The sequence below is a fragment of the Hyaena hyaena genome, unplaced genomic scaffold, assembly GCF_003009895.1.
Source record: "Hyaena hyaena isolate Hyena2069 unplaced genomic scaffold, ASM300989v1 scaffold_280, whole genome shotgun sequence".
Taxonomy (NCBI): domain Eukaryota; kingdom Metazoa; phylum Chordata; class Mammalia; order Carnivora; family Hyaenidae; genus Hyaena; species Hyaena hyaena.
Genome location: NW_024080912.1, coordinates 163,735 through 189,989, shown reverse-complemented (window position 1 = coordinate 189,989; position 26,255 = coordinate 163,735). Strand labels below are relative to the sequence as shown.

At 53.9% G+C, this 26,255-nt stretch overlaps 1 protein-coding gene across 4 annotated transcripts; it reads left to right on the top strand.

The window, feature by feature from the left end:
* The first annotated feature begins 482 nt into the window (after window positions 1–482).
* On the top strand, window positions 483–24,774 carry GTPBP1 (GTP binding protein 1). 4 transcript variants are annotated; one of them, XR_005530845.1, is made up of 13 exons: window positions 483–1,008; window positions 4,011–4,122; window positions 10,007–10,187; window positions 10,821–11,169; window positions 14,359–14,482; window positions 15,334–15,448; window positions 17,152–17,296; window positions 17,417–17,599; window positions 18,408–18,543; window positions 19,131–19,309; window positions 20,887–21,087; window positions 23,716–23,917; window positions 24,444–24,499. XR_005530845.1 is itself a non-coding variant. In XM_039246122.1 (12 exons), the coding sequence occupies exons 1-12, from the start codon at window positions 817–819 to the stop codon at window positions 24,498–24,500; spliced, it is 1,974 nt and encodes a 657-aa protein (XP_039102053.1). In that variant the 5' UTR covers window positions 483–816; the 3' UTR covers window positions 24,501–24,774. The 4 variants fall into 4 exon arrangements, 3 of the variants coding, with proteins under 3 accessions (XP_039102053.1, XP_039102054.1, XP_039102052.1); XM_039246122.1 differs by lacking the exon at window positions 23,716–23,917 and having other exon boundaries at window positions 24,444–24,774; XM_039246123.1 differs by having other exon boundaries at window positions 23,716–24,774.
* The last annotated feature ends 1,481 nt before the right edge of the window (window positions 24,775–26,255 follow it).

Genomic DNA, 26,255 nt, shown 5'->3' with positions numbered 1-26,255 from the left:
GTGAGGTAGTTTGGGCTTGTATTTTAGCGAGTTGTCTCCTTTTTGGTCCTGTAATTGCTTTCTCCGCAGAGGCAGTGAATGGAGAATTCTCCCTAAGGTCAGCGTTTAATTAATTGCCGCGCTCTGCTGCTATAGTATTCCAGGCATCGATCCTACTATTAAAATTGCCTGGAGATTGCCAGCACGTCGGATTTCGATCTTGCAGGGACTGCCCGGAGTCATTGAGTGAAAAGGAGGGAGGCGCCTTGTGCCGTTTACTATCTCTGTGGGCGGTGGCCTGAGGCGCGGGACCTATCCGGTGACTTGATTGGGCCTTGCCCCTGTCCATCATTGGAAGCCTCTCAGCGCCGACTGTTTTGCAGTAAGATTTGGAAACTGAGCACCGCCTATGGGAAAGAGGGAAGCGAGGGGCGGTGAGGGTAAACGGTGTGTGTGTGTGTTTCCCCATTCATTGGGTGGCTGCTGTGTCAGTCATACTCTGCCCGCTCCCGTTGGCTGGAAGGCTCCAGGCAGGTAGCGTGGACGCGGTGCTGCCCCCTCCCGAGCTGCGATCCAGGCGCGTGACGTCTCAGACATTTGTTGTTGGGCTTTGGGCCTCATTAATTATTCATTAGGTACTTGAAAGGGCGGCAGTGATTGGTGGCTGAGAGGCCGGGTCGATTGTTTCTTAGCTAGAGATACGTGTCACTCTCTACGCGGCTGCAGAAGTTTCGCATAAATTATCCGATGAGGGGCGGGGCGGGGCAACGCATAGATTAGGCAAATGAGCCGAGGAGGGAGGAGAGGCCGGCTACGAATTAGCCTAAGTTATTAAAGATGGCGGCGGAGCGGAGTCGCTCCCCGATGGACTCGCCGGTCCCGGCCTCTATGTTCGCCCCCGAGCCCAGCTCCCCGGGGGCGGCCAGGGCCGCGGCGGCTGCCGCCCGGCTCCACGGCGGCTTCGACTCGGACTGCAGCGAGGACGGCGAGGCGCTCAACGGCGAGCCGGAGCTGGACCTCACCAGCAAGGTAGGCCTGGGCACCGGCGGCGGCGACGCTGAGGGGACCGGGCGGGCGCTGAGGGGGACAGGTCGGTGGGCCGAGCCGTCTCCAGGACAACGGCGATGGCGCCGGCGAGGGGGCGGGAGGGGCCGGGCCGAGGCCGCCCACCTGGCGGGGACGCGCCGGGAGCTCCCGGGCAAGGGCAGGGGTGGCCCCCGAGGGCCGCGCACCCCGGTCCTCCCACGGCAGTGCCTCCCGCCGTCGGTCTCCCGCCCAGATCACAGCCCCTCGGCTCCGCCACGTGGAACGGGGGCTCCCACCGCCCGCCGCGCCCCGCGCGGTTGCGGTCCCCGAGCGGTGCCACCTCCCCCGAGACGGCGGCCGTGAGTCCGAGGGGGCTGGGGCCGGGGGAGCCGAGGCGCGGGAGGATCGGGTAGCCCTCTCCCCCTCCCCCCAATCCGGGAGCAGGAAGGCAGCCCCGGCTCTTCCTGGTGTCGGAAAGGAGACCGAAAGTAGTTGCTCAGTCGGGGAGAGGGTTGTCCGAGGAATTCCTGCTTGACGAACCAAAACCAAAAGATGGGCAGGACCCATAATCTCGCCGTCCTGGGAGTGGAACCTCGTCTTGTATGAATGGAATAACGAAGGACCTTTTACATCGGGGCTCCTGAGCTTGGGAGAAGGGAGGCAGGAATGCAGGGCTCGGCTTCGGCTTGGCCTTGTGAGGACGAAGAAGTAAGTGTAAGACGCGACTGGTGTTCTGAAGGTGCTTACGCATCAATAAAGGAAGGAATGGCAATTTGGGGGTCAGGGCTGGGTTCCCTTTCCTGCCCTGCCACTTAAAGAGGCTCTGTGACCTTGGGGAAGTTTCTTAACCTCTCGGCTCTCCAGCTCCATCATTTAGAAGTACCGATACCTTGTAAAAGTGAGAGATGTATAGGACGTGTTAAAAAAGATAAGACAAAACAGGCCCAGGATGGAGTCACTTGCCCCCAGGACGGCAGAACTTAGTTGCAGCTTCACCCTCTCCCAGGAGTGGAATTTCTCGGTCAGTACTAGTGAGGTGATCTGCCTGATAAGACCCCCTCTTTTCCCAAAGGGAGGGTACTCTTGCCTGAGACAGATCCTTTCTTTTCTTTCGCTACTAACCTTGTCTCACCTCATTTCTGCCTATAAAATCTTTCCTTTTTGTACAGCTACATGGAGCTCCTTTCTCCTTGCTGGTTAGGATGCTGCCTGATGCACGAATTTAGAATAAAGCCAATTAAGATCTTTAAAGTTACTTGATTGAATTTTTTTTTAAAAACACCTAGTATAGGGCCCGATACACACTACTCAGTAAATATTTGAAGTGATCTGAACGCCTGGTAATTCCCCGTGCAGATGAAACAGCAGCGGAAGACAGAACGCCAGTGCCACCTCCTACCTGTTGCTGGATAGTTACAATAAAAGATGTTCGTGGAGCCTCGAAAACATTTGTGCCTTGTCTGAGTCTGTGGTGGCAAAGCTGCGTGAAACTTGACCCAAACTGGAGAGAAGTTCCCTTGCGTCCTAAGCAACCACGTTTCAACTCTTTTCTCTCCCTCTAGTCTCCGCTGCCTACTTAGAAACCAGCTGTCTGGCTTATTTAACAGTTTTCTTGTGTGATGTCTCCACTGCCGTAATGAGAATAGCCAAGCTCAGAGACAGGGATGGTCAGATGAAATGGGTGAGGCAATGGACTTGATGCAGAAGACCCAGGCAGCACTCAGGTTACAAGTACAAGCCCTAATGAGTCAACTCAGGAAGTTGTAAGAAATGCGCTTGCTTCAGCAGATGAGTTGGGTGTCAGTTCCTGGATGAGGCGCCGAAGAATCCTGGAAACACAATGGGAAAGTGCAAGGCAGAGTTGCAGAGAGTAAGACCTTCATTTCTTGACCAGCTTATTTACTGCTCCAGGATAGGGAGGTGTTACTTCATTGCAGAGCTGGGGAAGTCCTTCTCACTATTTTGAAGTTGAGAAGCCATATGTTTATATGGATGATACTGGAAAGAAAAACTGACAACGCAGAGAGGGAGAAGGGATGTGTTGAATAGCTTGATTCCTGAGGAAAACACTAGAAGCTCTAAATGTATACGCTTGCTACAATTTAACTGTAGAGACAGTTTTCAAACTGTCTAGTTCCGTCTGACAAGGTTTTTCTAGGAATGATTGGGGGAAGGAAACTAATTACCACTTACTGAGCTGTGGACTAGATGTTTTACATGTTATCTTACTTGGTCTTTCTAGTGGCCTTAGCATTCAGGTGGTATAATCTCTATTTATAGATTGAAAGACTGAGACTCAGAGAGGTTAAGTTCTTTGCCCAAGGTCACACACAAGTGGTCAGAGAATGGAATCTGACATACCTATTGGTAAATGGCCTCCCCAGATGAGCAGCTTATATTTTAACGTTATTGACAGAAATTTGCAGAATGATGGCGCTACTACCCACCTTACTGGTAACGGGTGTTTTGTTGCTGAAGATGAGCCTTGCAGCAGTTTTTACTGCCGCTTCTAAATAATCAAGATAGCCAAGGCAAGAATGGGCAGGATTCTTTGGTTACTATGAGAACCATTGGCCTTGGGTGGCGGGTATGGCCGTGTAGGAGATCTCTGTCTGCCCTGTGAACCACGAGCTGCAGGCGGAAGACATTGACGTGTAGGTAACAAAGCACTGCTAGTGAACTTCTGTGTGCGGTGCCAGATCCTCAGTCCTTATGGGCCTTGCCCCTCCTGTCAAGTGGCAGGAAGCAGGCTGCTCACACCCTCTTTTCTGTGGGTTGTGGTTCAGACATGCACATTTTAGAACATCATATAACTGAATTCCTAAAAGGCTTCGGCTCAGAGGCTATCTCAAGAGAGGCAGAGAGGGCTCAAGGGGGGTTGTGTAGCTATTTTAGATCAAGGTGCTGTGGGGTTCAATCAGGGCCTTTGGTCAGGCTGTTGATCGACCTTGGCTGTGGTGCTCTTCTAGTAAGTGTGCTCTTAAGGCTGTTGGTTTCTCTTCTAGCTGGTTCTAGTGAGCCCTACATCAGAGCAGTATGACAGCCTACTTCGGCAGATGTGGGAGAGGATGGACGAGGGATGCGGAGAGACCATATATGTCATTGGGCAGGGATCAGGTGAGCATAGTTTTCCTTTCGCTTTATTTTTAAAAAATTATTTAGAGCACCCTGTCCCTCTCTTATCAATTTCCTGTTCATGTGTCTCGGTTGCAGTGATTCTTTAGCATCTGCACAACCGTTCGGGAGGACGCAAAAGTACAAAGCGGTAATGCTAATTCCCGCCTTAGTGATGGTATATGTGCTTGATGTCAAAGGTTTGCTGTCCAGGCGGTTTTACAGATGCTGCTTTTCTGTGCCCGGTACTCTCAGTTTGCGTAAAGGGAAGGCACAAAGCCAGGAAACTTCGCACCCCAGGTAATAGAGGAAGTCACAGTGAGGTCTGTAGTTAAGCCTTCCCTGGGAAGCTCTAGGCCTCCTGTCTCTAAGCCCGGTTTACGGACCCCATTGCCACTTACTGCCTGTTTTGCAGAGAGCCTTCATGATCCTTCTTGCCGCCTTCAAGAAAAGGACACCCAGAATTCTCTCTTCGGCAAGGCCGCCTTGCCTCAGACCACACTGACCACTCAGGGTGGATAGCTATGAACACAGAAGTCCTGTTTTTCTCCCTATGAGGTCCCCTCAGACATGTAGCCTTGTTACCATTCTGGAAAGGGCCGATTAGTGTCCTCCAACCCGCTTCTTCCATTGTAGTAGGGCCCACTGTTTTAGAGGAAGGCAGTCCTCACTGCCTTCAGATGTTATCTTCGGCTTCCCCCCGCCCCCCTTGGGTCATTCGTCGGGATACCCTACCTCGGAGGTATTTTGTGTGGATAAGTTAGGTATTAAAAAATAGACCATCAATACAAGGCCTACGTACTCTTACTTCATCATGACTTTATTTTTGCTGAAATGGCAGCTGGGCTTGTTAACAATGATGAATTTAGCCCGTACCCGAACTTATCTCTGTCATCTTCGCAGGAAGCCCTGGTAGGCCTTGATGCATCATTAAAGCAACAGTTCTTTGCTGAATGCAGGCTTTGTAAAGGCAGGTAATAATTCTTTTTAGTCTGAGGTGGAGAAATTCTCAAAATCATTCTTTACCTATTTGGCTAGAAGATCTATTAAGTATCTTCTAAGGGCTTGATACTGTTGCAGAGTACTTTTGAATATTTATAAACTGGTCTCTGACCCAGGAAGAAAGGTAGCATAGACATAGATAGCCTGAGCTGAAAATATTTGGGAATGCCGCAAGACTGACACATGGAAGACAGGTTGATCTCCAAATACTGCTGTGCTTTCCTTTGAAACGTCTCTCCGATCCATCCCTTCCATCCCCTCTTTGCTGCCACCTTCCCAGTTTCGGGTCTGTCTTATCACTTTACAGAAAGCATGGTCAGAGAGAGAGGCACACGGGGAGGTGGCCTGTCAAGAGGAGGAGGGCGTTGGTCGGCATTGTCAAGTGCTAACGCCAGCAAGGAGAGGCAGGTTCAGAAAAAGCCTTTCCCTTCGGTGACTTTGGGGATCGTTGATGGCCTTTTGAAAGCTTTCGTTCGGGTGCCCATCTGGCCTGCTGAACATATTAGGACGAACCACTCTAAGGCCACTTCATGCTTGTAGAATTGAAGAAACCATATCTAGACCGATTTTGACAAGTGTTGGGACTGTTCTTCGAGGATCTGTATTCTTAGGACCCTCCCCCCACCCCCATTACCATGCCTTGGCAGCTCACAACTAATTAACCCTCCAATGGCAAAGCATATGATGTGAAATGTTCATTATCACATCTCCTACACGCCCAAGCATGGTCTTTGCATCCACCAATGGGACGCTGTTAGATTCAGTGACTCCTTCCTGCGAGGACTCTTTAGAGGTAGAAAGAGACCATGACTAGTTAAACAAGCTGGACATCAAACAGAGGACTAAGCCAGATGCAAGGCCCCCGGGGGTCAGCTTCATTACCCACTTCCTGTGTGTGCTTTGTGCTTTACTTCTGTTTATCACTTCCCTCGTCTGTAAAATGGAGTTAATGACATACTTCCCCACCCTACCTCAGAGATACTTGGTATGGATAAGTGAGGTATTAAAAAGTTCTAGACAGAGTAACGTGCTCATTAAGTGTACATTCCCGATTGTAAAAGGAGACTGTCTAGCCTGGTAGTTCAGGGACTGGTAGATCTGCATTTGCCTTCTGACTCTTTTCCTTGTCTTAAAATGGGGTTGATAGTAGAATCTATCCCATGGTGTCACCGTGAAGATTAACACTTGACTCTAGTAAGTATGATATAAATGTTACCTAGTATTAATAATCGCAGTAATAATTTTTTAAGGATTCCAGGTTAGAGTTGATTTACCATGAGACTGTTTTCAGGAAGAACCGTGTTCATCTTTCATATTAAGTCGTGGCTTTCTAAGAGCCAGCTACGCTGTTAACAGTTCAGGGAAATAGGAGGAGTGTTAGGTCTCTGGGGAAGGGGAGAGTCAGGAAGGGCTTCAAAGAGGAGGTGCCCCCTTGAATTGATACTACAGGGTGAGTAGGAGTTTTCCAGGTGAATGGAGGCAGTAGTGAGTGAGCAGAGAAAGCCACATGCACAGAGGCACAGAGGTGTTGGCGATTGTGGAGTATTTGGCGGACCCAAAGTGATGCCGTAAAGTGGGAGTATAGAAGGTGAGGTGGGGAGTGGCAGGAGGGGAGGCTGGACAGATCAGCAGGGCCCACAAGTTGACGGTGTTTGAATGCCGTATCCAAGAGTTAAGACTCTTAACCTAAAAGCACGTTGAGCAGGAGAGTGCGCACAGAAGAGGTAAGCCAGTTGGCAGGAGAGAAATCTGATGAGGTTTGAGCATGGCTGGATATGTGGCCTTAAGTAACCGGACCTCTGCAGCTTTTCTCTCTGGCCTTTGCCTCCACTCCTACACAATGAGGAACGCAGTGCCTGCTGGAGAAGGATGGTGTGACTAGGGGCATTCTCTGGGCACTCCGGATAGACCAAGTGACATTCCTGATAGCCTCTGGTGTGAGACAGGACCCCAAAGCATTTTGTTGTACCGGAAGCAGGGGAAGGTTGGATAGAATTTGGGAGTCTGGCAAGAATGGCAAGATTAGCAGGCTTTCTCTTAGGAACACTTTCAGTGAGCCCTTCTCTAACCTAGAAGATGTCTAGAGCTCAGTTGGCCATGCATTTGGAAACTCCCCAGCCCATTACTCCCTCTGTGTTCTTTGTTTGGTTGGTTTTGGTTTTGGGGGGGTTTTTTTGTTTTTGTTTTTTGGGCTTTTTTTGTTTTGTTGTGTTTTTTTGCATTTTGAAAACATTTGGGGACTTGATGGAGGAAAAGCACCCTCATGGGGCATCCAGGGACTGTTTGAGGTACCCTGTTCTCAAGATCCTTACATATAGTGGGGGAAGACATGTATCCAAAACACTGTTTCACGAGGGGTGGTGTGTGGTGTGCTGATCTGCTTTCTAGGATGGAAAATACATAAGGAAAGGAATAAATCGGAAGACGTGCAGGGAACATGGGGGGATGGTAACTGAGCCACTTGCATGGGGACAAAGCTGAGGAGGAAGGCTGGGATAGAAGGGGGAGACCTTTACGCAGTTGGAACCGGATGCTACTGGCCTGGGGAAGGCCAAGGGTTTGGCTTGGAAGTAACAACGTCAGAACTGTGTCTGGATTAGGAGCTTCGGCTTGTGTGTGTGCCGGACCACTTGCGGGGATGAGAGCCTGGCTGTGCTAAGACCAGCTAGGGGCCTTGTAGTGTTTGAGGTAGAACGGGGCCCGAATTGGGTTGGTGGCACTGGATTGGCAACAGGAGAGCAGGGACAGGGACAGAAGGGCCAGGCCTAAAGCCGAGTCAGCAGGACTGGAGGGATGAGTGTTAAGCTTGGGTGTCTGGAAAGGTAATGTCGTCATCAGAAGTAGGAAAGGCTAGGGAGGAACTGGTCGGGCACGAAGAAGAATCCCTGGCAGAGGAAAAGGCTCTACATTTGGAGTCAGAAAACCCAAACTCCCACAGCCCCTTGGCTCTCTGCCAGCTCTGAGACTTCTCTACGTTCTGTCTATCCCATTGCTAAATGGGAACAGTAATGCTTACCCCATTGGGTTGCACGGAGGACTAAAGTATTTTACTAGCGGTGTTAGTTTTTGTGCTGTGGTTTAAGAGGGGGACGTGGAGTGGTTGGGTTTCGATGCCAGTCTTCCGAGAGTGCTCATCCATGCGGTCGGAAACCCAGTCTGGAGCTCTTCAGAGAGGACAGTGCTAGAAATGAGTTTTTGTCATTTACAAAGTGACAGTTGGAGTCATAGAGTGAGATGGCCAAGGGAAATAAATGTTCAGATGCTAGAGAAGAGGACCACTGAGAAGAGGAACCAGGCAGAGGGTAGAGAGGTAAATCAGGAGAGTTCAGGCAACAGGCAAGCAGCATTGCGGGGGGAGGGGGGAGGAGACAGGGTGGGGGGAGGTGCTTCGAGAAGCAAAGGTAGGGTAGCCAGCAGTGTCCAGTGCTGTAGGGGTCAAGAAGAGGGCATTAGATGAGCAGTTGAAGGCCATTAATGACTTGAAAATTAGTTTCTTCTAGTGTCCTCAGAAATATAGTCCGCACATGCGATCACTGGTTTGAGATGCTTCGTGGTGGACGGAGGAACAGGGGAGGTAGTAGTAGCCTGGTACGCATGCAGGAGCGTGGGCAGAGGGGTTGGGCCTCCTCCTTTTCGAAGTTTAAGGATGACTCGAGCTTGTTTGTAAGGGTGAACCCAGAGGGAAGGGAGAGAAGGTGGGAAAAGGTACTGGAAAGTCTTTGCGAGGCAGTCAAAGAAAAGAGGTTGGGGCATGCTGGGGGATCAGCCTCGGGAAGGAGCAGTTACTCTCTGAGACCCAGAGGCTGGAGGAAGAGCTAACGGAGCTGCTGTGGGACTTGAATGATACTAAGTTGAAAGCCCCTTGCAGGGATTACCTTACAGTAAGCCCTCAAGTGACTGGTTGATTGTCCCACGTCTTTCCGTTGGACACCCTTCCTCATTCTCCGCTCAGACTCATTTTTTTCCAGCTACTTGCTGGATGGTTTCACCTGGGCCACCTCAGTTAAAAATCTATCCCTAAAATCATTCTTAAATTCTCTCCCAAATTTCCTTTGACTCCTGTCCTCATTATCTCTTGCTTGGATTACTAAGATTATTTCCTAACTGGGGCTCCCCCTTTCTGGCCTCTCACTCGCCATTGCACACCTTATACTGCTGCTCAAGACGTCTCTCTAACCGACAGAGGATCTGATCGTGTTACACGCCTGCCTCAACTCCTAGAGCTTCCCACTGCCTGGCACATCATGTGTTTTGCTGCTGTCTGATGTCTGTCTGCTCTTAACGGCTCCCACCTCTTGTACAGGGTCCCTCACCTCTTGACATCCTGCACCCAAGCACACCAAGCTGCTTACTGGCCCTTGAACGTGCCATGATCTGCCACGCTCCATGCTTTGCTCCTCTGCCTAGGATGTGTTTACTCCTTTCTCCGTAGGCCCATTTTTCCTACTTGGAGACCCAGCTTGTAGTCCGCATCCTATAAAGCTGTCCTCCGCTTCCCCAGGCGATGCTAGTTTCTCACACTTGACATTCTCTTTGTGTAATTCTATAGTAATGCACTCAGGTTGTATTGCAGTTAATTAATGTTCTGTCTCTCCCGCTGGGCTGTGAGCGCGCCAGGGGCACCTGTATTCCCAGTACCCAGCATGAGACTTGGCATAAAACCTTGGAGAGCCTTAGTGATTACTGTTGAATGAATTAATGAATCCCCTGCTTAAAGGGGAAACCCGTGGCACTATTGTTTATTAACTCTACGTGGGCCCAAGTTTCTGAAAACCATCAGGTAGAGAGAGGGGTGTTCTTCTCCAGGGCCCGGGGTGGGGCCTCTGGTAGGGGTGGTTGAATGGCTGACCTGTTAGCAGGCTGATGTCTGGGCTCTTGTCACCAGATGGAACTGAATATGGACTGAGTGAAGCTGACATGGAGGCCTCGTACGCCACAGTGAAGAGCATGGCGGAACAGATAGAGGCCGATGTCATCCTCCTGCGGGAGCGTCAGGAAGCTGGGGGCCGTGTGCGTGATTACCTGGTCCGGAAACGAGTGGGAGACAATGACTTCCTGGAGGTCAGGTGAGGAGGCCTTCAGAACAGTTGAGGGGCTCTTTACAGCATGACCCTGCAGCTAGGGCTTCACCGAGAATAGTGATTGAGCCTTTGGCACCTGACACATCCACTTCATTCCTTCCCTTTCGGTGGCAAGGACAGAGTGTCCAGAGATATGATAGCTCCAGTTTCTATTTCTATACTTTCTCATCCCTAGACGTCTCCATTCGGTAAGAGTGGAGGCTGGCCATACATTTGTGGCCGTTGTGTGGGCTGCATTTCCTTTCCCGGCCGAGCCACCCAGGCACCCTTATAGGCTGCGTTTTCTTATCTGTCAACCTGTGAGGCTAAAACCCGGAGTATTGGAGGGGAGCATTTTGGGCCTCTCTTGGCTTGGGGCTCATGTCTGGCAGCTTTGAGAAAGCTGGTGGATGTTAAGGGAGAGAGCCTTCATTCCAGGAGCCTAGTTCCTGCTGAATAATTCCTTCTGCCCTGGAGGCCGTGCTTCCTGGGACATCCCCAGTGTGCTCAGCCACAAATGGGAGGAGCAGCGGGCTTGAGGGGCTCAGGGGCAAGTCTGTCATTAGAGATCCAGGGACGTGGGGTCACTTTGCTCGCGCGCCAACTCTCATGAGGACGCATGCATTCGTGTACATGCAGGGTGGCAGTAGTGGGCAATGTGGATGCCGGCAAAAGCACGCTTCTGGGGGTCCTGACGCACGGGGAGCTGGACAACGGCCGAGGCTTTGCCCGCCAGAAACTCTTCCGCCACAAACATGAGATCGAATCTGGTCGCACCAGCAGTGTGGGCAACGACATTCTGGGCTTTGACAGCGAAGGCAACGTGGTAAACAAGCCAGACAGCCACGGCGGCAGCCTGGAATGGACAAAGATTTGTGAGAAATCCACTAAGGTCATTACCTTCATCGACTTGGCTGGCCATGAGAAATACCTGAAGACCACGGTCTTTGGCATGACTGGTCACTTGCCGGACTTCTGCATGCTCATGGTAAGTGGGATGCACTCCTGAGGAGGGGGGGCTTCAGCCGGGTTGCTTGAGAGGGGGTTATGCGCAGGCGCTAGAAACTGTTTGGTGACAGAGGCCTGTTGATGTGGGAGTTCTGACGCTGGGTAAGGGTGACCAGTTTTACAGGGACGCCTCGTCCCCTGAGTGCCGCGGTCTCGTACCTTCCGTGAACTCTCTCCCTGCTGCCAGTTGTACTTTTACTTTACAGAGGGGGCATATAGGGGGGCTTCTCCTGGGGCCTACTTACCACCTTCAGAAATGGTTTCCCCTGGGGTGAGGCCGCTTTGCGGAGGCGATGCTACATGGCACCCACAGAGATGAGGAGATCTGGGAAGAAATGGAGGAGAGCAGAGATGACAATCAAGAGGGCCCTGAGAGGTGGCCTCCTTCAAAGCCTGGGTGGAGAGGCCCCTGTGTGCCTGGCGCTGTGCTGGGGTCTGAAGACCTACCAGCGGGCAGGGACACCCCAGGCTCCCATAGAGCTAATAGTCCAAGGAGTAGATTTTTTGGTGGCTCGTATATAGATCAGCTGAGCAGCGGCTTCTGTGTTGGATCATGTTCCAAAGTTTCCATTTGGGTCCCACCGATCTTCTTCCCCGATCAGAGAGTGGGAGGCCGTGAGGCCCACCGCCTCGCACACAGCTTCACAGCTTCTGCAGGGAGCACAGGCGAGCAAGCGTTCCTTTGGCAAGTGCTGCTCAAAGTCCCTCCCCATCTCCTGGCCCCTCCAGCTGCCTATATTAATAAGTGTAGCAAACATAAGCATCTGCTGAGAGCATAATTGATCGAGTTGCCCCACAAACACAGGTTCTCAGGCAAATTCTCCCCAAACTGGAGAGTAAAGAGGCAGAGCATATGTGCGCACGCTCGTGGTGGCTCTCTGCCCAGGGCTCTTGGGATCTCACTGAATCAGGATCTCCCATATCCTTGAGTGTTTCAGGGGCCACTACCAACTTTGGGCTAAGAAAGCTGTTCTACAGGAGGCCTTTCAGAGGAAGAGCCGTAGGGCATATTTGGGGGAGCTGTTGGGTTTACATTGAGGAAGGTGTAGAAACCAGTCTAAAGTAAACACTTTTCTAACTAAGCTATAGTGAACAAGGGCAACCAAAGGAAATCCCTTCACCCTAGATGAAATGTTATACATTATCTGACTTTGAGGCTATAATCCAACTATTAAAAATTTCTGTAGAAGACAGTGAAGCCATTACTGCTCCAGGATAATAAATTTCCATGAAAAATAGAGTCTATAAAATATATAGACAACAGAGGGATAGAGCATTCTCTTTTCCCAGTTGGAAAGAACAGAAGCAAGTCTGGGTTGGACAGGAAAGGTGGTTGGAAGAAACGGGAAGAATTAGAAGGAAGAGAGAGGTGGTATTTTGATGTGAGCAGAGGACATCTGTGTCAGTGGGGTGGCGGCTCACTCGTGAGCTGGGATCAAACGAGGAGCATCACTTGAAACCGGTCTGGAATGTAAGGGACACCTGGAGTGGCTCAGTCGTTTAAGTGTCCAACTCTTAATTTCAGCTCAGGTTATGATCTCACGGTTAGTGAGTTCGAGCCCCATGGTCAGGCTCAGCACTGACAGCTCGGAGCCTGCTTGGAATTCTCTCTTCCTCTCTGTCTGCCCCTACCCTACTTGTGCTTGCTCTCTCTCTCTCAAAATAAATAAATAAACTTAAAAAATTTTTAAAAAGGGAAGAAACTATTCTGGAATGTATTAAGTGCTATATAAATATGTCATGACAATATTTATTTTGAGAGAGAGAGAGAGAAAGGGAGAGAGCATGTGGGCATGAGTAGGGGAAGGGCAGAGAGAGGGGGAGAGAGAGAATCCCAAGCAGGCTCTGCGCCTTCAGCGCACAGCCCAACGCAGGGGCTCCATCTCACAAACCGCGAGATCATGACCTGAGCCAAAATCAAGAGTCAGACACATAACAGACTGAGCCACCCACGTGCCCCGTCATGACAACTTGAATTCAGTTTTGTTCTAGTAACACATTCTAATGGTACAAAAACAAAAAGACGCCAAAATGCTTATAGTGAAACGTCTCCCTTCCTCCTCTGTTCGGTTTCGAGTATTTCCAGTTTCTTAGGTAGCCTCCAGAGATACTTTGTAATCATACCAGCAAATGCGAATGTATCCTCTCCCTCCAATTTCAGACAGTCAGAAAAGTTGAAAGAATAGTGCAATGAATACCATCAACCCACCACTCGGATTTAACAGCCGTTAACGTTTTGCTGTGTTCCTCTGTATTTGTGATGGATCCATATGTGTGTTTTTGTTGTTGTTTTGGATGAACCATTTGAAAGCAGATTATAGGCGTTGGTTGGGACTCCTGACCCACAGCCACTTGAGTATACGCTCCCTACTGTTCCCGTAGCCAGAAAGGTGAACAGTTCTCTAATACCCTCCAGTATCCAGGTTCAGAGTGTTTCTATTCTCCCAGATGTTCCCCAAATAGCTTACTTTTTTCAAACCCTGATCCATTCTAACCCTTTGTTGGTTTTTTTTTTTTCTCTTAAAAACAGGTCTTAGAGATTATTCCCTATCAGTAGATAAGAGTCTTTCTTTGTTTTCGATAGCATGCTTGGTACATTTTCTATGGCACACTGGTACAGGTGCCCTAATTTATTTGGTCACCCTTTATGGTGATACTGTAAAGCACTTATTGTTACAGGAAGGAATAGTAACAGTAATAACCGCGGCCACTGCCTGAACACCTCGTGGTGCTAGTTGTGTCCTGGGTCTCTGACATACGCCATAACACTTGAACCTTAACAGGCCCTCTAACGTGGATGGTAGTATCGCTCCACATTATAGATCAGGACACTGGAGGCCAGTGATGTGAAACGGAATGTAGCCTTGATGGCTCTAGACCTTTGTTTTCCCGGACTGTCTGGGTTTGTCTTTGTTATTGTTTGCAAGTCTCCTCGGATTTGGATAGCTGACCTCGTTAGATCAGGGGTTAAAGCCATCTGTGCCTCGCCCAGCTTCCATCTACAGCTATTTGCTTTCCAGCCGAAGACTTCTGCCCCACGTGTCCTATTCTGAGAGAAGCCTCCGAGATGGGAGCTCTCTCTCGCCCCAGCCGCCTTTGAGCCCCTGTGCCCCACCCGGCAGCAACCTCTGTGTCCCTCGCCCTGACCGCTCTTTCTGTGTTCGGGCAGGTGGGCAGCAATGCTGGCATCGTGGGGATGACCAAGGAGCATCTGGGCCTGGCATTGGCGCTCAATGTGCCTGTCTTTGTGGTGGTCACCAAGATCGACATGTGCCCTGCCAACATCCTGCAAGGTAGGGGAGGCCTGCAGCGAGCAGCTGTCGCTCCGTTTGGGGCCGTCGGCCGCTCTGGTCCCTGGTGGTGCTGCCAGGGCTTCAGCCCAGAATCTTGTGCTTTTTTTCCTTGTGCTCAGACCTTGGTCTGAGTTTCCGTCAACCCTAAATCTTCTGCTTCCTCTTTTGTTTAGTTCTAGGTCTGAGCACACCCTAGAATTATGCCGGCTCTTTGTTCCTTCTGGTTCCAAATATAGGAGGAGTCTTGAGACCCCTGAGCTGGCGCCTCTTTTCAGATGCCCCAGGGCCAGGGCATTGAGTTTTAGCATCTAAACAGGACATGTATCTATGGAGACATTTGGGCAGAGGCTCTGATTGCCTTCTATCGCCAGATGCTTCCAAACAGCCTTGTCTTTCTTCCTCACTGCTGCGGGTGGGAGACGAGAAGTAGACAGGTGTCCTTTTGAAATGCCTCATAAGGGCTCCTGTGGATGTGCGAATGTCTTAGAGGCCCCTCGTCTGATGAATTTTTATCGAGGAAGCTGAACATTCTGAGAAGAATGTTGCCTTTGTCCTGGGCCCCCAAGTCACTCGCTTAAAGATGTGGGTCTTTTAGAGACTCTGGAGAAATCTGACGGGTTTCGGGCTTGTAACCTTACCCGAGAGACCATATCTGTGCCCTTTCTAACTCTAGCAAGCACCTGCCCGCCCCAAGTTCTCATCCCCCTTTTGCTTTTCCAGGTGTGGCATTTAACACTGGTCTGTCCGTCTGTCTCCTGCTTATATCAGTAAGGAGTGGACCAGTCTTGCTCTGGAAGCCTGGCGAAAGAGAAAGCTGTGTCCCCTAATTGTGTTCCATTTCACCCTTTAAGAAACCCTGAAGCTGTTACAGCGCCTGCTGAAGTCACCAGGCTGCCGGAAGATCCCCGTGTTGGTACAGAGCAAGGATGATGTGATTGTGACGGCCTCCAACTTCAGCTCCGAGAGGTAAATGGGTAGTGAGCACTGGCTTCAGGGCAGGCGTAGAGATTGGATGGGCTAGAAGGTTCTGGTCGCGGTACGAGTTCTCCGAGCCTGGCAGTGTTGCCCAGGAGTTCTTTCAGGCAGCTAGATCCTGAGATGCTGGCCTTGCTGAGGTCGGAATCCCAGCTGAGGCTTCCGTGTCTCCTTACCTGTGAAATGGGAATAATATTCTCCTCTCCCCAGCGTTCTCATAAGTGTTGGAAATGATGTGCATAAAGCATTTAGCACTGTGTCTGGCTGCTGTGTGCTACAAACGTGGCCATTTTTATTTTAATTTAAAAAATTTTTTATTTTTTTATTGCAAAAAAAAATTTTTAATGTTTTTATTATTGAGAGACAGAGAGAGACAGAGCATGAGCAGGGGAGGGGCAGAGAGAGGGGAAGACACAGAGTCCGAAGCAGGCTCAGGCCCTGAGCTGTCAGCACAGAGCCCAACACGGGGCTCAGATTCATGAACCGTGAGATCATGACCTGTGCCGAAGTCAGACGCTTAACTGATTGAGCCCCCCAGGTGTCCCCAAATGCAGCCATTTTTCTAATTTACTATTAATTTTTTATACTGTTGTTTCCCAAAAGCTTTCTAATGACAGCTCTGTTTTGACATTTACTTGTGTGCACATATCTTTTGATCCCATAAATATTTGTTGGGTGTTTGCTCTGTGCCAGGGTCTTCATCCGGGCATTGAGGATTCACAGTTGACTCAGGCGCCGTCTTTATCCACAGGGTGGTCCCCTCCTTGGTCAGAGAGATACTCTCTGGATGATAGTGAACTTGGTTAAGCTTGCTCCTTGTCCCAGAGTTTTGGGGCTGCTCCCGGCTTGGTCTGTAGCACAGGACCCAGAGCAGCCTGGCGTTTTGCTCTGTGGCTGTGCCCTGATGCTGTCTTCAGTACCACCAGGCAGCCAGCAGAGGGCGTATGTTTCATGGAACTGGCCCCCATTTCAGTTCCTTCTGAGTGCCTCTTCTGTGCAGGCATTATTCTAGAAGCTGTGGGGAATACACAATTCCTGATCTCGAAAACTCTGATTAACCCTGGATAGGGGACATAGAGGCTGTTGTAATGACTGATGGAAAATGAGATGTAGTCACATGTAACAGACAACAAAAAGTTTTCCAAGAGCTGGCAGGAGTCCAGAGTGCCCGTCCAGGAAGGGTTTCCTGGAAAAATCTGCCTTGGAGATGGGCTCTGAAGGATGAGAGGATTTGTTAGTTGGGTAGGAGGGAAGGACGTCAAGCAGGATGCTAGGCGTTTGGGAGAAGGAAAGGTTCTCCTGTCTGGCTGGCAGATAGGAATTGGAGAGAAATAAACCTGCACAGATGTTGGGAAGAGGGAATCCGGGCTGTCTCCTCCGCAGCAGAAAGGCAGGTAAGAATTGTAATCAAGCATGTGTGTGCTTTAGGAAGAGGCCGTCCTATGAGCCCGAAATAGAGCAGTGGTGGAAGGACAGGGACGAGGGGACAGATTGCAGAGAGAAAACGAGTGAGAGAAGAAGGCCTCGGAGCAGGTCTGGCCAGCAGTTGGAAGGCCAGGCAGAGGCGTAGGGCCCTGGGAGGCTGATGAGGCGGCCGCGGGGCCCTTAGCGAGTGGCACGCGTTCACCTCTGCCTGCCCTTCACGCAGGAGCTGGCCGTCTGAGCTCCTTTGTCTCTCTTCACCCTCCACTTAGGATGTGCCCGATATTCCAGATCTCCAACGTTACCGGTGAGAACCTAGATCTGCTGAAGATGTTTCTCAACCTCCTCTCCCCGCGCACCAGCTACCGGGAGGAGGAACCCGCTGAGTTCCAGATTGACGACACTTACTCTGTCCCAGTGAGTGACCGAGCAGCACGGGAGACTGGGTGGGCACTTCCTCCAGGGGCAGCAGGACACCTGTATGGTGGGGAGGGCCCAAGCGGGCACAGACTTACTGGGCCTTGGCCTTCTCTGCAGGGTGTGGGGACGGTGGTGTCGGGGACAACGCTGAGAGGCCTGATTAAGCTGAATGACACCCTGCTGCTGGGCCCAGACCCCCTGGGCAACTTCCTGTCCATCGCTGTCAAATCAATCCACCGCAAGCGCATGCCTGTCAAGGAGGTGCGGGGGGGCCAGACGGCCTCCTTTGCACTGAAGAAGGTGAGGGTCGAGAATATGAAGGTGACCCCCCCCCCCCTCGGGTTCTGCTGGGCTGGGTGCTGGGCCGTTTCCGGTTGTCCTGGCTGCTCTGTAAGGCAGGGTTTACTGACCTCACTGTTACAGGTGAGCAAACGGGGGCTCAGAGCCTGAGTGACCCACCCAGGAACACACAGCTAGTAAGTGCAAGAGCCAGGACTTGAACCCAGGCCCGCCTGCCTGCCTCCTAAGCTCTGCTTGTCTTCCTAGTGCCTGAGGAGAGCGCCCTGAGCTCAGTGGTGATGCGATACTAAAGATACTTCCCTCCTATGCAGATGGTCCCACTGCGTAGGGCTATAGGGGTCCATGCCAGATCCTCCTCCCCTTCAGCCTTCTGTCCCTCAGGGCTTGGGCTGACTGCTAGCTGTCGGGTCGTCTACCTTCCCTGCCAGTCACATGAACCTGCGGAATGGGATTTCCTTAACTCCCTCCAGCAGTCACCACACCCCCCTGTCCCTGCCACCTGCATACTGGCCTGCCTGTGCCCTCTCACCTCCACTTAATTCTTACCTGTCCATCCAGGCCTGGCTGAAATGCTACTTCCTGTGTGAAGCCTTTCCTGATCCCCGAGAGCAGTGTTTAGGCTTCCCAGGGGGCACTGAGTCGGCCCTGTATCGTCCACCCTGGAAGGCCTGTGGTCCAGTGGAGTAAGAGGGCAAGGCTGAGCTGGGGTGGTCTTGATTCCCAGAAGGGACTCCTGGTCCTCTGGCACCAGGGGATAGAGCCCTGGGCGTCATTGTCCCTGAGGTCTGGGATTCCGTCTTTCTTTCAGATCAAGCGCTCGTCCATCCGCAAGGGCATGGTGATGGTTTCCCCACGCTTGAACCCCCAGGCGTCCTGGGAGTTTGAGGCCGAGATCCTCGTCCTCCACCACCCCACCACGATTAGTCCGCGCTACCAGGCCATGGGTAGGTGTCTAAGGGCACTGCCAGCCCAGGAGGCCCTCTGCCCTGACTCCCTCAGCAGAGTGTTCTCGCTCCCCGACCCCCAGAGTCAGGTCTCCATCCTGTTTAACGATGCCGCCCCCTCCATTCTGGCCACCAGCTACGGGGTTATTTGGTCCCTGCACACGTCAGCCGAGTGCCGGCTCTGTGCCGGGCTCTGGAGCCCCAGGCTCGCCCTCAAGAGCCTCACGCTCGCTCCCTCAGCAAACGTCTCCTGAACGCAGCCGTGTGCCAGGCAGTGTTGCCAGGGTGCTAGGAACAAAGGTGGGTGAGGGCTCTGCTGTCAGGAAGCCAACAGTCTAGAGAAGGTACACATGCAAACGGAGTGCCCTGTATTTGGGAACCAAGGCTGTGGGTCCAGGGACAGGTGAGGTCTAACCGAGTGTGTGCGGCAGCAGCAGACCCAGGGGCGGCCCTCCAGCTCACTTGGCCCCACGCGGCCCCCTGAGGCCTTTAGCCGGCCGCAGCTCCAGCATCTTCCACGTTCTCTCTCCTGCCCGGAGGCCACCGAGCTGCTCAGTCCTATCCTGACCTCCCGGCTCTTTTGACAGTTCACTGTGGGAGCATCAGGCAGACGGCCACCATTCTGAGCATGGACAAGGACTGTCTGCGCACCGGGGACAAGGCCACCGTGCACTTCCGTTTCATCAAGACCCCTGAGTACCTGCACATAGACCAGCGGCTGGTGTTCCGGGAAGGCCGCACCAAGGCTGTGGGCACCATCACCAAGGTATGGCCGAGCAGACCTCCTTGCCCAGCCGCAGGAAGCACTGGGGGCCATCCCAGTCCCGGGCTGTGAGCACAGCGGGAGAAGCCCTGCAGAAGCCCGCTAACTGCTGGGGACAGGGGCACTAGTTTCTGCCTTGGCAGAGCTGGAACCGTGCTCAAGTGTGGCCTCAGTGCTGTGTTCTCTTCCCCCTGGGAGGCAGCTCTGGGCCTGCTTCCTCCCTGGGCTTTGGTGGTGACCGTGGAGGAGAGAAGGTGGCCTTGAGGCCTGGCTGTCCTACCTAGAAAACAGTGGTAGGAGAGTGTCTGGCCCCAGCCGTGGTCAGCCTCCGAGGGACCAGGCACAGGCTCCAGTGGCCAGGCAGGGGTGGAGGGCACCCTTACATCTGGGGGGGTCACCCTTACAGGAGTGGGTGTGGGTACAGTGAATGTTGGACAGCTAGGGGGCCTGGGCTTGGGTTCCCTGGCCTTGAGCTGCTTCTGTGTCGTGGAGCCCACTTGATGCCCTCTGCAGACTTCACCTGTGGCCTTGGGTAGGGGCACCTGACAGAGTGGTTTGATTCTTGCCCCAAACAGCCTGTGTAAGATGTTGGGATCCACCTCAGGCTGCCCTTGCCTCCAGAATGGCCTTCCTTAGGCCCCTGCAGGCATGTCCAGGGCTGTACTGTGGGTGGGTGGGTGGGAGATCATATCTTTGAAGGCTACTTGTCTCTGGGACTGGCTGTGAGTGGCAGAAGCTGCTAGCACGTGTCATAGTGCTCTTGGGGGTGTAGCCAGGCTTCCTCCCTGCTTTGAGATTAAACTTGAACCACAAGGGAAGGCTTTAACTCACTCCCTCCTGGGCGGTAGCTCTTAAGATCCACAATAGCCACATTCCAGGTGTTTCTTTTTTTTTTTTTTAATTTTTTTTTTAAATGTTTTATTTATTTCTAGGAGAGAGAGAGAGAGAGAGCGTGAGCAGGGGAGGGTCAGAGAGAGAGGGAGTCACAGACTGAAGCAGGCTCCAAGCTCTGAGCTGGCAGTCAGCACAGAGCCCGACGCGGGGCTCGAACCCACGAACCGTGAGATCATGACCCAAGTGAAAGTCGGACGCTTAACCGACTAAGCCACCCAGGCGCCCCACTCCAGGTGTTTCCAGGTGCCGAGACCTTCCCCTGGTTTCTTTGGGAGGCCTCGAGTTAAAGCTTGCCCCAGACTCTTGTCACAGGGGCAGCAGGAGATTCAGATGATGCTGTGAGGAGTTCGGCCAGCTTAGCAAGGCAGAGAGCCTCAGGCTGGTTCACAAGGCTCTGGGCAGGCTGCCCGGCCCGGGAGCGAGGCCAGGTGGGAGGCAGACAAGTTCACAGGTGGTCTGCGGGGACAGCAGCTGGGGTGGGAGCGGCCCCCAGACGCCGAGGGGGAGTGAAGACCTCGCTCCATCCCGCCGCCCCTGTCGTGGCCCCCCTGCTGCCCATCTCGCCCAGGACCCGCCAGGCCTGAGGGCGGGAGGTCCCTGAGGGGTGGAGGCACAGGGCACGGGCAGCTGAGCCCATGTCACTGCCTGCAGCTCCGGTCTCATCCCCAACTCCTTGGCTTCTGCAGCTCCTCCAGACCACCAACAACTCCCCGATGAACTCGAAGCCCCAGCAGATTAAGATGCAGTCAACGAAAAAGGGCCCCCTGGCCAAACGAGAAGAGGGGGGCCCCTCTGGGGGGCCAGCAGTAGGGGCGCCCCCACCTGGAGAGGAAGCTTGCTCTCTAGGGACCTCGCAGCCGGCTCTGTCCAGCGGCCTCCAGGCACAGGTGAGCGGGCTTTGCGGGCCGGGCTGGGCCCCTGCTGCCGCAGGGTGGGCGTGGGAGGGTGGCTGTTGCTCTCGCTGGCGGAGGTGGTGACAGGAGAGCTACAGGCAGCCCCTGCTCAGCTGCCATGCCTGCAGCTCACAGAATGTGCCCCTCCCCAGCTCTTGGCACATGACTGCCAAGTGTGCGCTCCTTGGCTCCTGAGGAGCCGTATTCTTCAAACTTTGAGATGGACCCTGTATAAAGCCGATTTAGTTGGTCCTGATTGGCGTGTGGTGGTAATAATCGGAGGAGAAACTTGCCGGGGTTCGCTCTCCGAGTGAGCGCGCTGGCGGTCTGTGTGGGTGGAGTGGGGCATGTCTCCGGTGGTTCAGGAGGTTGGAAAGGTGCTGCCTTAGAGGATCCTGCTGCGTGGCAGGGGTGGGGTGGGGTGGGTGGCCTTGGGCCCCGTGTCAGTGCAGCTGTCACTCGGCATCTCCCGTTAGCTCTGTCCCCCGGTTCTGCCCCGGTGCCCCGTCATGTTGCTCCTTCCGGTGTGTTCTCCACCTGGCCCCGCTTTGGAGATGGAACCGTCTTGCCGGGACCTGTCCTTTCTGCTCTCTGTCCCGCACTGAGCCTTTCTCTTTCCATCTCAGCGGGGGCGGGTGTTGGTTCCCGCTCTCCTTGTGCTTCTCCGAACGGCTCCTTCTCACGCTGTCGTCAAGCGCCACCCGCCTGCTAGGAAGCCAGGGTGGGCGCCGGCTCTGTCTGACAGAGAAGTGCCGTCTCTGAGTCACGTAGTAGACGGCGGCTCAGGCTAGGCTGGGACCGTCCTCCTCGCTCGCTTTTCTCCCGCCCCTCTTCCCGCCGCCTCGCCCCTCTGCCGCCCTGCCCTGCTCCCCTGGGCCACTACTTCTCAAGCTCCTTCTTTCTCCCTTTCAGCCCAAGCCCAGCAGTGGGGGCCGGCGACGGGGGGGCCAGCGTCACAAAGTGAAGTCCCAGGGGGCCTGCGTGACTCCTGCCAGCGGCTGCTGAATCTCCCCTGGGCCCACCCCCACCACCCGAGGGATCCTTGTACTCTGGCCACTGTGCCATCAGATGGGCCGGAGCGGCTCTGACCACCACCCGTCCTCCCCTAGGCCGCAGCTGGAGCCTCGTCCTGCCCCCCACCCCCATTTTCCAGGGGGGTATAATTTATAAGCTGAGGAAGGTGGCCAGACTTCTGGAGGACTGACCATCATCCACCTTCTTCCCTGCCCTCTTCCTTACAGTTTTTGTATATCTGGGCCCTTAGTTTTTATTCTTTTTATTATCTCTCTCTCTCTCTAGTGTGCGTGCGTGCGTGTGCGTGTGCGCGTGTGTGTGCGTGTGCGCGTGCGTGCGTGTGTGTGCGCGTGTGCGTGCGTGTGCGTGTGTGTGGTGCAGAAGAGTAGCCAGTCAGGGCCCTCGCAGTCTTTCTCCTTTTTCCCTCTCTGGCCACCAGCCTCCAGGAGCTGGCTGCCTGTCCATCTGTCCATCCGTCTGTGTGTTTCTGTGACAACCTTTAGGGGCTTTCAGAAGCTGAAGAGCACATTACTCCCCTGTGCTCACCCCCCTCCCCCATGCTCACCCCCCTCCCCCGCGCTCACTTCTCTGCCCAGAGCCCTCTACAGAGCCGGACTCGGGGCTCAGGGGTTTCATCAGTGTATGCTGCTGCCGAGCAGGGAGCCTTCCTTCTGGCTCCAGGGGGATGTTAGCAGAGCGGAGAGGGGTGGCCTCCTTTTTTCTCCTTCCTTTTTAACTCCTTAGACCCGAAAACAGGTTATGCCAAAAGCTCTTAAGTTGTAGCCTGTAGGTGTGTGGAGGGGAGTGACACTTGGATCATAGGACCCTCCCTGCCCCTAACTCTGACCCTTGCCACTGACCCAAAGACAGCAGGTGGGTCATCTTCCTCCTTGGAGACAATCCCGTTTTCCCGGCCAGGCCAGGGCAGCTCCTGCTCTGCTGATTCTGCTGAGCTGTGGCTTTGGCCCCTGAACTTTAACTCTGAATCTTGCTGGGCCTGGAGGCGCTGATGACCCACCTGGACTGGGATCAGCTTGCTCTGGGTCCTACTCACTAGCACCTCCTACTGGTAGGGATGTGTTCCTCTGAGCCAGGCCTGAGCTAGAACTCCTTCCCTACGACAGCCCCGCCAGGTTGCCCCCTCATGGCTGCTACGGGAGCACACCAGGGAAAGATGTGAGCCCCAGTTTTGGAGGCCCCCGTTGGGGTGTGGGGAGGCTAAGTAGGGGGTTGTGAAAAAGATTCTCCCAGGCCCAGCCCTCTGGAAGGTTCACTGCCTGGGGTCATCCAGGCCAGAGATGGCAATGTGGGGCCTGAAAGAGCCTGGCCTGAGCTGTGGACAGAAGCCCTTGGTTTAGAGTGGACTGGTGGGCGGAGATACGCTCTTTCTAGCCAGGGCGGACACCCAGCTGGCTGGGTCCTTCCTTAGCCTTGCCTTCTTCCCATCCCCAGCCCTCTCCATCCTTCTTGCTTCTGAATTGCTGGTCCCCTCCCGCCCCCTCCTTCCAACTCTTTCTAGTTACCACTGACCCATGGCCATGGACTGACCAGACCAGCACAAAAAATAAAGGTTTGTTCCAAGTTGACGGTGTCATGTTCCCTGCCCAGGCCCTCCCGGCGGAGGAGCTCCCGTGGGGAATGCTGGCTGCGCCTCCCTAAGCCCCCGGCTCTGGAGCAGGGCAGGGGCGGGAGGAGCCCAGCTTCTCCTCTCGGGATGCGTGGCTTCAGAACCCGGGCTCCTCTGCCGGCTGTGACATGGGACAAGCTGCCAGTCTTCTCTGAACCTCAGTTTCCTCACCTAGAGCGGGAGGTAAACACACACCGGGGTCGCGGTGGGTGTGAGGATTCCGTGAGAGAACGGATGGTGAAGCTCTGACGTGCCCGGCATGGGAGGGGGAGCGGGGGGGTGCCCAGTGAACGGTCCCCGCGCTGCCTACCACTGCGCCAGCCCCCACGTCGGCAGGGCGAGGGGCAGGCGCGGGAGGAGAAGTGTGGTGTTGACGTGTCTCTGTGATGTGGCTGTGCTGTGCCGGATGTCCCCTCACTCGTTGGATTTCGAAGCTACTAAGTAGGAAAGAGGCGGTGTTGCAGTTTTCTGGTCAGGAAACCAGCGCAGAGAGCGGTGCTGCTGGCAGGCACGGTCGTGCCCGCGCCGCCCCCTTCGCAGGCAGCTGCTCCGCCCCGTGCCCTTGGGCCCCTTGCCCGGTCCTCTGTGGGGTGTTTCCCTTCTTGCTTTTTGACTCTGGTTCTGCTCACAGGGGCTGCTGCCCACTGGTGCCTTCCTAAGAGGAGGGCTCTGGCCTCGAGCTCCCCCCCGGCTCCCCGTCCCCATGCAGGTGCCGTGGCCTCCGTGCCCACAAGACTGCTTTAGGACGGCACCTCGTTTTGCCTGAACTCTTTTGCCCCGAAGAGCATAACCACTTTACTTCTGGAAGCCGTGGCCTCCGCCCTGGCCTCTGCCATCCGACACTCGGGAGGTTGGTCTGGATCTGTGGTCGCCAGGCCCGCACCTGCCAGCGGGGGCTACCGGATCCGGGGTTTTACTGTCATTAGCAGGGACTCCAGAGGTCCCCTACGGGTCTCAGCCCTACCAACTCTCACTTTGGAACACAACACCAGCCCTTTTGTAGATGACAAAGAATAAAGTTGTTAACTGATCATCTCGAATGGCTGATCCTGACCTTTCTGTCTGTGCAGCTAACATTTGTGGTGTCTTTAGTTCCGTTGGGACCCGTTCTGGCTTACTGAACAGCATAAGGTAACGAGAATATGCCGCAGCGTGGGGGGACATGCAAGCTCAGGGGTCACCAGGTGTGCCTTGGGAGAAAACGGGGTGAGAGCTGTGGCCTTGAGGAGATGGTAGAATCTGGACATGTGCAGGTGGGCAGAGGGTATGCGCCCAGCCCAGGAGCACTCAGGCAGAGGCCCGGAGCCCTGACTGCATGGCAGGTTACGGGCACTCGTTTACCGGTGCAGCTTGGGGACATCTCAGCCCCAGTGGCACTAGATGCAGAGCAGGTGGTGAGGGAAGTGGGGGAAAATGGAGTGAGTGCGTGGTCACTGGGGGTGAGCCACACGGCCAGCTCTTTCCTGGTGCACAGGGTTAACTGGCCCAAAGCCTCAGGGCTGGATTTACATCGTACCTGGTACCTGATACCTCTCCTACGGCAGTTTAACCCCACCCCCACCCCTCCCTACTGACCTGTCCCTGCCTTTATCTTCTCAGCAGCAATGGGGACCGGCCCTGGGTCAGGTACCAGGGTACACTGGACAGTGTGGTTGCAGAACCACCCCTGGCGCTTCAAGTGGCTTCATGGGAGGCACTGGGGCTGGGACCAGAGTTACGGGGAAGGACCAGGACCTGTTCCCCTGAGCTGGCAGATGCCGGCTCTGCAAGGGCCCCATCCCAGCACGGGCACCAGGGCCGACGTCTGGTTCCTGCGGCAGAGGATCTGCACTGAAGGCGGACGTGGTCTGTTGTGAAGCAGGTAAATCCTTCACCTCCTCCTCAGATGGCACAGAGAGATGGGGGGGAAGGCTGCCCCTTCACACTTACCCTGGTGTCTGTGAGGGCCAGCAAAGCCTGTCCCCTTCCTCCCTACCCCGCCCCTGAGGCCTGGGCCCAGTACCACAGAGCAGGGCCTGCCTCAGGCCCTGTTCCAGCTTGTTTTTCATGGAGGGGTCTGGTGTCTAATGTTCATAATTCTTTGGGGGCGTGGTTTAGGTTCTGAGTTCAGATTTAAAAAGACTACACACCGTTAATCTTGGGCATAACTTATTTATTTTTGCATAGGCATAAATTAGAATCTGGAGATAAAAATTCAGAACCAATAGTGCAGCATTTGTGACAGGAGAGCGCAAAATGAAACCTGGTTGTCTGGGGGGCGGGGGCGGGGGCGGGGGCCAGTGCCAAAGGACCCCAGGTGGCCTTGGGCCTCCCCTTCCTTCTCGCTCCATGTCCTTGGAGCCCATCTGGGGCTCAGCCCTGGCCTGAGGGCACCTGCTGGCACAGCTCCCCCTCGTGGCAGCGAGGTTACAGGGAACCAAAATTACCCAGTGCCCCACAGAACGGGGCTAGGAATCAAGCCCAAAGCTTTTCAGTTAAAAAACAGACCTTGAAAAATATATACATAATACAGCAGAGTCTG

Coding starts and splice junctions, on each gene's coding strand:
- GTPBP1 (XM_039246121.1), top strand. CDS start 817: ATGGCGGCGGAGCGGAGTCGCTCCCCGATGGACTCGCCGGTCCCGGCC. Junction 11,170..14,358: donor CGGACTTCTGCATGCTCATG/GTAAGTGGGATG, acceptor GTGTTCGGGCAG/GTGGGCAGCAATGCTGGCAT. Junction 15,449..17,151: donor TCCAACTTCAGCTCCGAGAG/GTAAATGGGTAG, acceptor CCCTCCACTTAG/GATGTGCCCGATATTCCAGA.